The 12,288-nt window shown below is 37.0% G+C and overlaps 1 protein-coding gene across 4 annotated transcripts in view; it reads left to right on the top strand.

Annotated features, from left to right (window-relative positions):
* The window catches only part of RBM44 (RNA binding motif protein 44), a 28,729-nt gene extending 16,673 nt beyond the window's left edge, over nt 1–12,056 (top strand). For all 4 annotated transcript variants that reach the window (XM_065917154.1, XM_065917156.1, XM_065917155.1 and 1 more), the window contains exons 13-16: nt 965–1,253; nt 6,468–6,613; nt 6,739–6,883; nt 11,176–12,056. In XM_065917154.1, coding sequence (XP_065773226.1) covers nt 965–1,253; nt 6,468–6,613; nt 6,739–6,862 — 559 coding nt within the window. In that variant the 3' untranslated portion in view covers nt 6,863–6,883; nt 11,176–12,056. The remainder of the gene's footprint in view (nt 1–964; nt 1,254–6,467; nt 6,614–6,738; nt 6,884–11,175) is intronic.
* Nucleotides 12,057–12,288: the final 232 nt, after the last annotated feature.

Here is a 12,288-nt window from a genome sequence, read left to right on the forward strand (position 1 = left end):
AATACTTTTTAAAAGGATTCCATTTGTAGTTAGGTTGAAATTTATTAAAAGTAAGTGTTTCATTTTGTCTTAAATGTATAGACTTAAGATCATATGCTTTTTTTGACCTATTAATATGTTAATATATTTCAGTATATTAAAAGTAGTGATGTGCTCCTAGGAATATTATTACTATTATACTTGATGTGAAAGATTCTTTTAGTGTCTTATTGAATCCTTTGAAAAAGAGAAACTATGTATTTTTATTCCTTGAAGTATTATACATTCTGTATGAAAATTTAAGAAATATAATTAAATACAAAAATATAAGGAGGTTACAAAGATTTATCATGGTCCCATCTTTTGAAGACATCTGCCCTTCAGAGTTGATATATATTCTGGCATTTACACTGTCTAGAGCTGGCACTTTCAGAAGGAGGGCTCTTGCCCAGCCTTCTCACTTAGAAAGTTAAAATTCTGGTTAGATTTTCCAACTCTTTTTGGACTACGTATTTTTTTCAGTACAAGACCATAGGACATTCTCTTCTATTTTCTGCTAAATGTTTTTAAATTTTTCCTTTCACATTCAAGCCTTCAATGTATTCAATGTATCTTTCAGACACATTTATGTATATAGGGATTAATTTTAATTTTTTAATGTGGATAACTAATTGTCCTGAGAACACTAATCTGTGTAGTAACTCTGTCATGTATGAACTTTGCAAATGCTTTACATTAAATTTTTATATAAAATTAATCGATAATTCAGAAGAAATGCTGTTTTATTTTCCATCTTTGAGTTGTTTTTTATTTAGTTGTCTTTTAAGGATTCTTCCTGATCCCAAGGTAAGTGTGGTGACTTTTTTATTTTTAAGAGCAGTAGTTATTGTGAAAGATACACGCTAGCCAATTATTACAGAATGATGGTTAAGGCCATTTAAAGTCCTTAACAAGAACCTTTTGGTTTTCTGCTTTTGTGTTTTAGATATGCATCTCTTGCTTTTAAAAAAAACAGTGATGCAAAGATGGCTGTGAAAGAAATGAATGGTATAGAAATAAATGGGAAATCAGTAAATGTGCGGCTTGTCAAAACTCCTGGAGAATATACATCACCACTTTCCTCCAAAAATGGAAATAAAGTTAGTTTCAGTAATTGGGAAAAAAGCACCAGCAAAGAAATCAGCTCACCCTCCTCTATTGCTAGACTGCCCAGAACTCGGCCAAGACAGCTGGGGTCTGAGCAAGACAGTGAGTTCTTCCCTTTTGACCAAAAGGTTAGTTTTCTTGACCTAACCCTTAAGTGGTTGTCTCGTATGCTATATTTCAATAAGTAACTCTGTAGACAAATAACTCTAGGACAGCATCATGAAATGGGAATAAGGACATTAATCTGAATAGTTTCTAACATTGACTCCAGACTAGGCTGCTTCTGTACAACTCCAGTTGCTCTTGCAGGAAACAGATCTTTGCAGACCTTGTTGCAGAGAAACTCATTTCTCCTTAACTAGGCTCTTTGTCAATTCTGTGCAGTCTTTTTATCTCTTTATCTTGGACAGTATTACTCTGTAAGTGGCTACTTACACTTTCGTCATTCTCTTTTTTTCATAGCTAACCTTATCTCATAATTATTAAAACCATAAAATACAGTCATTTATATTATGTGTGCTCTCCTCTTTACCTCGTTGAGGTTTTAAATGGCACATGGAAGGTGAGAAAGTTGAGGCTTATTCATTCTTATCTCTGTACTGCTCAAGAAAATACCTGGCATCCTATAGGCATGCCATAGATTTCTTTTTTAATTTACATGCAGTAAAATTCACTCTTTTTGCTGTCTTGAGTTTAGACATATGTACATAGGCATGTAACCACTGCCACAATCAAGATATAGATCAGTTCCATCATTTCAAAACAGTCTTGTGCTCTGCTCTGTTTCCTGTTCCTTTTAATATAATTTTACCTTTTATAGAATATCCTATGAATAGAATATTATATAGCCTTATTAGTCTGGCTTCTTTCACCTAGCTTAATGCATTTTATTACTGAGTTCTAAGAGGTTTTCATATTTTGAAGAGAAATCATTTATCAGATAGATATGAAATTTTCAAATACTTTTCCCAGCCTTTACTTTGCATTATTTTAAGTGTATTCTCAGAGCAGGAGTTTCAAATGTTGACAAATTGCAATTATCAGGTTTTTTAAAGTGTGTTTTTAGTGTTGCTTCTACATTTCTACGTAAACCTCTGCATAATCCATGGTCACAAAGATTTTGAGTTCATTTTTATATGATATATGAGATATAAATTGAGGAGGCTTTTGGTTTGTGTTTTTGCTTTGTGTATGGCTGATCTCCACTGAATTATCTTTGTGCCTTTGTCAAAAATCAATTGACCATATTTGGGTGGGTCTATTTCTAGAGTGGTCTTTTCTACCTCTTTCTCAAATGTTGCACCAGTACTACATATCTTGATTATTATAGCATTCAGTGAGTCTTGAAATCAAGTAGAATTAGTCCTCCAACTTTATTCTTTTCCAGAATTTTTTGGGCTATTCCACGGTCTTTGCCCATAAATCTCATAATTCTGCTTGTCACTGTCCATTAAAAAATCCTACTTGGATTTTTACTGTAGTTAGCTGGACTCTAGAGATCAGAGAAAATCCCTTTTTAATAAATGGATGAAAGGAAAACATATTTGTTGAGTAAATGAATTTAGTTTTTTTTCCCTTGAAAGTAAGATAAAGGGATCTCTTCTCCCTGTGTCTGTATCCCATCCTTTCCACTAATTCCTGGAGTTATGCCATTGTTTTTCTGTACCATTAGTGACTCTGTTTCTACTCACAGGCCTTTCTCCACTTAGAGTTATGCACAGCTCTTCCTAATCCTGCCAACATTTCCACTTGACTTTTCATTCTTTTGACATGACCGTCCTTATTTGTTCTGTGTTTTTCCTGTCAAACCTCCCAAACAAGTAGTTCTATCCAATGTCTGGGTTTCTTTGATTATTCCTTTTCTTCATCATAATAATCTGACTTCAGTCTCTTAAAATTTTATTTATAGTGCTCTTTCTGTAGTCACTAGTGACATTATCATTGGTCTTTCTCCCTGTCTTCCTTCATTTTGACCATTTAGCCCATTTGATGTTGGTCATTCCTTTCTTTAAACTCTTTTCCTTTCATTTAGTGACACTTGGTGTTTAGGATGGGTTTTTTTGGTGCGTAACTTCAATCCATAATAGGAAGGAAGGAAACAGACTACAGTTGGGATACAGGGGGACTTGAGCTGGGGCTTTGGGAGCTGTGGCTCCTCCCTGCCCCTCACCTGGTCTCTTGCCTCTACATCCCTGTAAGTGCCTTTCTTCTGCTTCTCTCTGCACACTGGCTTTCTCTGTCTGTTCATGACTTCTCTCACTCTCTGGGAGGCTTTATTTTGCTTAGTTCTGACTACAGTATTTTTCAGTTCAAGCTCCTGTCATCATTTAACTAACTTATTTGCTCTTTGTTCCAGTTCCACATTCTTTAGACAGGGAATCTGATCCAGCCGGATTTTGGTGTTCATGGGTTCAGGTAATAACAGCACTGTTGGTCCTGTCAGCAGAGGCATCAGGCATTGGAACTGGTAGAGGGAAGGTCATGTGTTGTAAATAGGGCACCGTGGGCTAGGCCAGAAGTCTGCTGTCCTCGAGTCTATGGACAGGGCAGCTCTTATTGCGTCTTTGTTAAACTGTACTCATACTTTTCTAGCAGCCTCCTGTCACCTTTCTTCTCAGATTCTTAACAATTTTTCATTATATTCATTCATTTATAAAGTATTTATTGTCTATAACAAGAGCTAGAGCTTGATGATTAAGAAGAACAGATTCATAACCTGGCTTTACTACCTACTCATCATGGACTGGGCAAGTTACCACCCTCTGTGTCTGAGCGTCCTTGTTTTAAAATGGGGATGTTTTCCTGCCTCACAAATGTTGTGAGCTTTAAATGAGTTTAATACAGAAAATTCCTCAGAACAATACCTGTCATGGAGAGTCTACTCAGTCCGTAAGGAAATGGCAGCCCACTCCAGTATTCTTGCCTGGAGAATTCCATGGACAGAGGCTACAGTTCATGGGTTCGCAAAGAGTTGGACACGACATTGAATAACACACACCACCACCACAAACTGTTATTTACTAGTAACTTGGCTTTCTTGGAAAACCCATCCTCTCTGTGGTTTCAACTGCTATCTAAACTATTATATCAGAATTATTTATTTAGCAAATAGTATACCAACTGTGTACACTATTGCAGGCAGCGGGAAAATAGCAATGAACGAAACAGACAAAAATCTGTGCTGTTAAAGAGCTTAAGGTGATTCCCTCGTGCCTCAGACAGTCAAGTGTCTGCCTGCAATGCGGGAGACTCAGGTTCGATCCCTGGGTCAGGAAGATCCCCTGGAGAAGGAAATGGCAACCCGCTACAGTATTCTTGCCTGGAAAATCCCATGGACAGAGGAGCCTGGTAGGCTGCAGTCCATGGGGTCACAGAGAGTTGGACACGACTGATCAACTCAAAGAGCTTAAATCTAATGAAGGAGATAAGGCAATAGGCAGATATTTAAAATATATAACATTGTGATTTGGGAGATCTAATATTTTATACATCTTACCATGAATTTTCATCTAGATTGAAAGTGTCAGCTCTTTCCTTGTTGAACTTTTATGGGATGTACAGTGGTTTCATACAATTTATAGCCTACTTGCATTGTTGTTGTTAAGTCACTAAGGCGTGTCTGACTCTGCAACCCATGAACTGCAGCTTGCCAGGCTTCCCTGTCCTTCACTATCTCCCTGAGTTTTGTCAAACTCATGTCCGTTGAGTCAGTGATGCCATCCAAGCATCTCATCCTCTGTTGCCCCCTTTTCATGCTCTCAATTTTTCCCAGTATCAGGGTCTTTTCCAGTGAATTGGCTCTACGAGTCAAGTGGCCAAAGTATTGGAGTTTCAGCTTCATCATAGTCTTTCCAGTGAATATTCAGGGTTGATTTCCTTTAGGATGGACTGGTTGGATCTCCTTGCAGTCCAAGGGACTCTCAACAGTCTTTTCTAGCACCACACTTTGAAAGCGTCAATTCTTCAGTGCTTAGCCTTCTTTATGATCCAACTCTCACATCCATACATGACTACTGGAAAAACCATAGCTTTGACTGTATGGACCTTTGTTGGCAAAGTGATGTCTCTGCTTTTTAAAACAATGTCTAGGATTGACAAAGCTATTCTTTTTCTTTTTTTTTTTTTTTTTTTGACAAAGCTATTCTTCCAAGGAGTAAACTTCTTTTAATTTTGTGGCTGCAGTCACCATCCACATTGATTTTGGACCCAAGAAAATGAAACCTGACATTGTTTCCACATTTTCCTCATCTATTTGCCATGATGTAATAGGACCAGATGCCATGATCTTAGTTTTTTGAATGTCGAGTTGTAAGCCGGTCTTTTCACTTTCTTCTTTCACCCTCATCAAGAGACTCTTTAGTTTCTCTTCACTTTCTGCCATTAGGGTGGTATCATTTGCATATCTGAGGTTGTTAATATTTCTCCCTGCAATCCTGATTCTAGCTTGTGATTCATCCAGCCCAACATTTTGCATGATGTACTCTGCATATAAGTTAAGTAAGTAGGGTGACAATATACGGCCTTGACGTACTCCTTTCCCACATTTGAACCAATCAGTTGTTCCATGCCTGGTTCTCGCTGTTGCTTCTTGTCCTGCATACAGGTTTCTCAGGAGGCAGGTAAGGTGGTCTGGTATTCCCATCTCTTTAAGGATATTACACAGTTTGTTTTGATCCACACAGTCAAAGGCTTTAGCATAGTCAGTGAAGCAGAAGTAGTTGATATTTTGGATGGTTAATAGTAATTAAATGATCATTTTAATTTTGTCTCTTCAGTTTAATTATAAGATACATAACTGATGGTTCTATTTTATAGCACTAGTTTCCCCCCTCCCCAGCATGTTCTGGGCATATAGATTGTTCATTAAATGTTTAGTAAATAAGACACAGGTTATAAGACATAAATATGTATATATAATTACCATGTAGACTATCCTTTCTCTGTCAGGTTGGGTAAAAGAATGAAGCCTTCATGCCCTAAGCCTAAGATATCCATTGTATGTAATGAATGAACCTCTCTCCTATGCATCTAGAACTGGTTATGTCCTATCTTAGGGAAAATTGAGAAAATAGTTAACATTTTCTGAGTCCTGTGGATCAGATGAGTAATCCTTTTTGAAAAAGGCTAATTTCAACATAGCCCATATACTTGCCATGTGTTTGGCATTTTTTAAAATAAGTGGCCCTGAATACATTTCAAGTAAATATACTTGGTAGAAAAAAAATAATCTCAAATGTTTTAGAAATTTTGATTTTACTATTTGAAACTTTTAAATTCAGAATAGGCTGAATTGCCTCTGTAATCATCACTGATTTAAATAAAACTTTAAAATGTTTATTTAGGGTGTAAAGAAGAATTGTAAACAGATTGAGTCTACTAAATTATTACCTGATACACCTATTCGATTCATACCTCCAAATACATTGAACCTGCGTAGTTTTACCAAGATCATGAAGAGACTGGCTGAACTACATCCAGAAGTTAGCAGGTAATGACTACAGTTATATTTTAACTGGCTTTAAAAGTTTGTATAAAACTACAGTTCTTTCAATAACTTTAGAATGTGCTACTTTGGAAAAGACAAATGCTCATGTATGTTTTCCTTTGGCATAGAGATCACATTATAGATGCTCTTCAGGAAGTAAGAGTAAATCATAAAGGTTTTCTGAATGGATTATCTATTAATATGATTGTGGAAATGACCTCCTCTGTTTTGGAAAACTCTGCTTCCAGTTAGGAATAAAAGAAGCAATAGGAGGTAAGTCAGTCATATCTTTCATATTTAAATAGTAAACATTTTAAGCTGTGGATTCCATTTCCTTTTCAAATAAAAATTATATTGAAAATAATAAGATAATATTACAAAAGCTAAAACAAGCATACTGTATTAGTTCACTGTTAATGCAAAACTAGCTACCCCAAAATTAATTGACTTAAGCAATCTTTATCATCACCTAGTGTGCAGGTCAGAATTCAGGAATGACATAGCTGGGTGGTTTTAGCTTTGTGACTTGTGATGTTGCATCACAGTGCTGGCATGGGCTGTAGTCATCAAGAGGCTTGACTGAGACTGGAGGACCTGCTCCTGAGACAGCTTCTTCCCATGACTGTGGGCAGGGGCCTCTGTTTCTCACCACGTGGGCCCTGCTGTAGGGCTGCTTGAGTGTCTTTACAGCATGGCCTCTGGCTCCTTCAGAGCAAGAACCATCATAGAGAGAGCAAGACGGAAGCTGCAGTGTCTTTTGTGACCCCACCCTCAAGAGTCATGCTCCATCATTTCTAGCACATTCTGTCAGGGGCAAGTCACTATGTGAATCCACACTCTTGAAGAAAGGTGTTTCAAAGAATTTGTGTATGTACTTTAAATTACCACATACAAACATAGAATCCCTGTTTATAAAATAATGTATGAGGCCTTGTTCCTATTTATAGCTCTCTGAGTGAGTAAAGCCAACTTTCCACAGCGAATAGTTAGAAAAGCTGAATAAATATAAAGACTGTGCCTGCTTGAAGACACAAGAGAGCTATCAAGATACTATGAATTATTGGGCCAGGGTAAGAGAAGATTGGGGCTTCCCTGATGGTTCAGTGGTAAAGAATTCGCCTGCCAATGCAGGAGGCATAGGGTTGATTCCTGGGTCAGGAAGATCCTTAGACAAAGAAATGGCAACCCATTCTGGTGTTCTTGCCTGGGAAATCCCATGCACAAGGAGGCTTGGCCTGCTGCAGTCCATGGGGTCGAAGAGAGTCAGACACGACTGAGTGACTGAACAATAACAGCGTGTGGTAGGTGGTTTGCAGAAACGGCCACAGTATTCCTTCCCTGTAACCATGCCCCCTCTGCCACGTGACTTGTACGCTCCTCTGACCAAGAAGTGGAGTCTCTTCTCCCACCACTTGAATCTAGACTGACCTCTTCACTTGCTTGTGCCTTTTCCAAGCCTAGCCCTCAAGAGACTTTGATCACTGTGCTCTCTCGGAAATTTACTGCAGCCACATAGGGATACCCAGGATGCCTGCTAGAGAACAAGAGACTATAGTCACCCCTCACCCCTCAGCATCCGTGGGAGATTGGTTCCAGGAACCCCTGTAGATACCAAATTAGAGGTCACCCAAACCTCTTATATAAAATAGCATTATTCAGTCACCAAGTCATGTCCAACTCCTTGTGATCCCATGGACTGCAGCATGCTAGGCCTCCCTGTCCCTCACCATCTCCCAGAGTTTGCCGAAGTTCATGTCCATTGAATCAGTGATGCAATCCAACCATTTCGTCCCCTATTGCCTTCTTCTCCTTCTGCCTTCAGTCTTTGCGAGCATCCCAGTCTTTTCCAGTGAGTCAGTTGTTCACATTAGTGGCCAAGGTATTGAAGCTTCAACTTCAGCATCAGTCCTTCCATTGAGTTATTCAGGGTTGATTTCCTTTAGGATGGACTGGTTTGCTGTCCTTGCTTTCCCACGGACTTGCATATAACCTACACACATCCTCCTGTATACTTCAGATCATCTCTAGATTATTTCTAATATGTAATAATATAATTCTAAGTAACTATGAATAGTTGTAAATACAATATAAATGCTATAAATATTTGCCAGAGCACAGTAGATTTCAAGTTTTGCTTTTTGGAGCCTCCTGGAATTTTTTTTTCAAATATTTTCAGTCCATTGTTGGTTGCATCTGCAAGTGCAGAACGTGAAGATATGGAGGGCCAGCTGTACATGGAGGCTAGCCGAGGCATGGCATCCTGCATCCAGCTGCCCCTGAACGCGTGACAGAACCTAGCACAGATGAGCAGATAATCTACCAACCAGGCAGCTGTCCGTGGAGGCATGAGTGAGCCCAACCAAGGGGAGCCAAATCACCCAGAGGAGTCCAGCCCATTGCTGCCTGCAGAATCAGAGGCTAAACAGATGCTCATTGTTTTAAGCTACTAAGCTGTGAAAGTTAATTGTTGCACAGCAAAAGCTAATTAATACAGATGTACTATGTTCAAGGAGACAGAAAACAGGGTTAAGAATTTTAGGGTAGAACTGGAAATATTTTAAAGGAAATTCCATTAATGAAAAACAGAATAACTTAGATGAATAATTCAGTTAACAAGTTCTATAGCATATTAGACAATTGGAAAGGTCAGAAAAACTGTGGAATGAAGCACAGAGATAAAGGGGTGAAAAACACAAAAGAGAAGAATCAAAGATATACCAAGAAAACCTCTAATAATTTGTGCAACTGGAATTTTAACCAAAAAATAAAAAGAGGGAGAAAATAGAACAGATGCAATATTTGAAAAAAATGTAAATGATAACACATTAGAAATTTAGTAAAACTTTTAAACGCTAATCAGGAAAAATAAAAAGACCTCAGTACATCAGAAAAACTGCCTGAATGTGATCCTGGTGACCACCATGCAAAGCTGCTGAAAGTCAATCAAAACCATTTAATGAGCCCCAAAGCTTTATGAATAAGGGAGTAAGCAAGAGAAATAAAAAAAGCAGTGCTCACCTGCACATCCAGACACATACACATAGGAAAACTGAAAAACAAAAAGAAACGCTAGCCATAAAACAACTAGAGAAAAAAAAGTACAGCAATTAAACTGACATCTGATTTTCAATAGAACCTGTCAAATAATTCTACCAACCTAGGATTCTGTACTCACAAAAAGAGCCTTCAGGAGTAAATGTGAAATAAATTTATTTTTACTCAATTAAAAGCTAAGATAATTTGTTACTTAGAAGACCCATTGTAGTAAAGAAAATACTGAGTGTTTTCTAGAAAGAAGGAAACTTATTTCTGATGAAAGATCAGAGATGCAGACAAATTGAACAATAAAGTGTATAGATCAACTAATACTATATAAAACAAGAATAATGGTATTTTATAGGGTCTAATGTAATTAATATAAGACAATAGTAGCATGTAAGTTGAGAGAGAATTAAGTACTCCCAACTGTTCTAAGCACCGCGTAACTTGGGAAGAGAGTAAAATGTACTGTGTTGGGGGTCCCCAGCACCACACCAAGAGCTAGAACTAAAATCTAAGAATAGAGGAAAAGCCTCACACCGTTGGATTTGTCATTGATTTCTTGGATATGACACCAAAAACAGACAAGAAAAGATAGATAACCTGCATCAAATTTAAAACTTTTGTGCATCGGCACTGTCAACAGTGAAAAGGCAACCTACAGAGTAGGAGGGAGTATTTGTACATCATTTATCTGACAAGGATTGATATCCAAAATATAATAAAGAATAGCTACAGCTCAGCAACAACCCAGTTTAAAAATGGACAAAGGATTTGAATAGACATTTCTCTGTAGAAGATATGCAAATGGTCAATAAGCGTATGAAAATAGGCTCATTATCACTAATCATTAGGGAAATACAACCAAAACCACAATGGGATATTCACTCCACACCCATTAGAATGACTGTTATCCTCCTGCCAAAACCAGAAGATAACATGTGTTGGTGAGGATGTGGAGAAATTGGAAACTTCCCCATGCATTGCTGATAGGAAGGTAAAATAGTGCAGCCATTGTGGAAAATGGTATGACTGTTCCTCCAAATATTAAAATAGAATTATTTGATCCAGTATTTCCACATCTCAGTATTTACTGAGTTTAGTGATATGCCTAGTAGGGGTAGAAATTAATGGCAAATAAGTATGAAAAGTGAAAGTGTTAGTCGCTCAGTCGTGTCCCACTCTTTGTGACCCCATGGACTGTAGCCTGATAGGCTCCTCTGTCCATGGGATTCTCCAGGCAGGAAGACTGGAGTGGATTGCCATTCCGTTCTCTAGGGGTTCTTCCTGACCCAGGGATTGAACCCTGGTCTCCTGCATTGCTGGTGGATTCTTTACCGCCTGAGCCACCAGGCAAGCATATATAAGTGTATAAGTAAATATGGTATTAATTGATATGATAAATGAGTTAACTGACAATGATTGGTTTAGTAGTAAAGTGTACTGATAACTACGTACTTTTACGGAATTTTGGATTTAGTGTAACATTTTATTGTTGGTTTCTTCCTTCTTCTCTTGACCTCTAGAATTTCCTTGGAAAGCATGAGTTCCTTCCTACAGAGAATGTTCTCCGCACTTAGAAAAAATTGTGGTAATAGCAAAATGATATAATTAAATAGGCTCGATAAATGGGGTTAGCTGTTACAATGTTCTACTTTATATAGCCATCTCTTAAAATCTAGCAACTGTTGTTTTGACAATATAAAGATCTCTATATATAAATTAAAAGATACTTTTTAATGTTTATAGACTTTGTATTTCAAACTTCTCACTTAGAGACTTGAAGCTGCATGTTTTGGAGCAGAGACAAAAATGGTGTCAATTTAAAAAATCTGTGTTAAGTCAGTTTTTTAAATATTGACCAATAGAAAGTATTATTTTATATGTGAAGAATATAATCTATCTGAAGTTCTTATTTTCAGTTTTCAGTTGTCTTAAGACTCTTATATTGGACCATAGGATAACAGATAAACTGGATCTGCAGATACACATTTTGTAATGTGTATGTTGTTTTTAAGTTTCCAAAATAATTACTGTTGTGATGCATTAATAGGTTTAGATGTATTTTCCCTGTTTTCACTAGGAAGAGTGAACCTGTTTGTGCTCTGGTAAACTGTTTACTTAAATATAAAATGGTCACTGTATTGATTATGTTCATTTTGTAAGAAGTTCTGTTAGGTTAGAGTATACATTGGAACACTTTTCAAGACCTATTCTTTTGCTTTATCTGATAACATAAATTTATTTAATTGCTTACTTTTAAAGGTAATATTGTATAAAGTTAGAGTCTTACTAATAGTAAGATGAACACTTAAATATGTATTTTCTTCAAATGTTTAAAATGTTTATAGCATTCAATATGTAGCTGGTATTGCTTGATTAAAAGTTACCTATTTAACATTTACAATTGGTGTATTATATTTAATAAAAGTAGAATCTATAGTAAACTTTAATACTTTCTGCACATTTGACAGCATTCCAAGTGTAAATTAACCTACCAGTGTTTATATGAAATATACATGGACAGTAAGGCTATAGATCAAACTATTGGGTTTCAAATTTTTTCTCTTCCATGGAATTTTTGGGCTTATTTCATATATTGATTTGTCTCAAGTTATTACCAGATCCACTCCAAATGT

This window comes from Muntiacus reevesi, chromosome 1 (assembly GCF_963930625.1).
Source record: "Muntiacus reevesi chromosome 1, mMunRee1.1, whole genome shotgun sequence".
Lineage (NCBI taxonomy): Eukaryota > Metazoa > Chordata > Mammalia > Artiodactyla > Cervidae > Muntiacus > Muntiacus reevesi.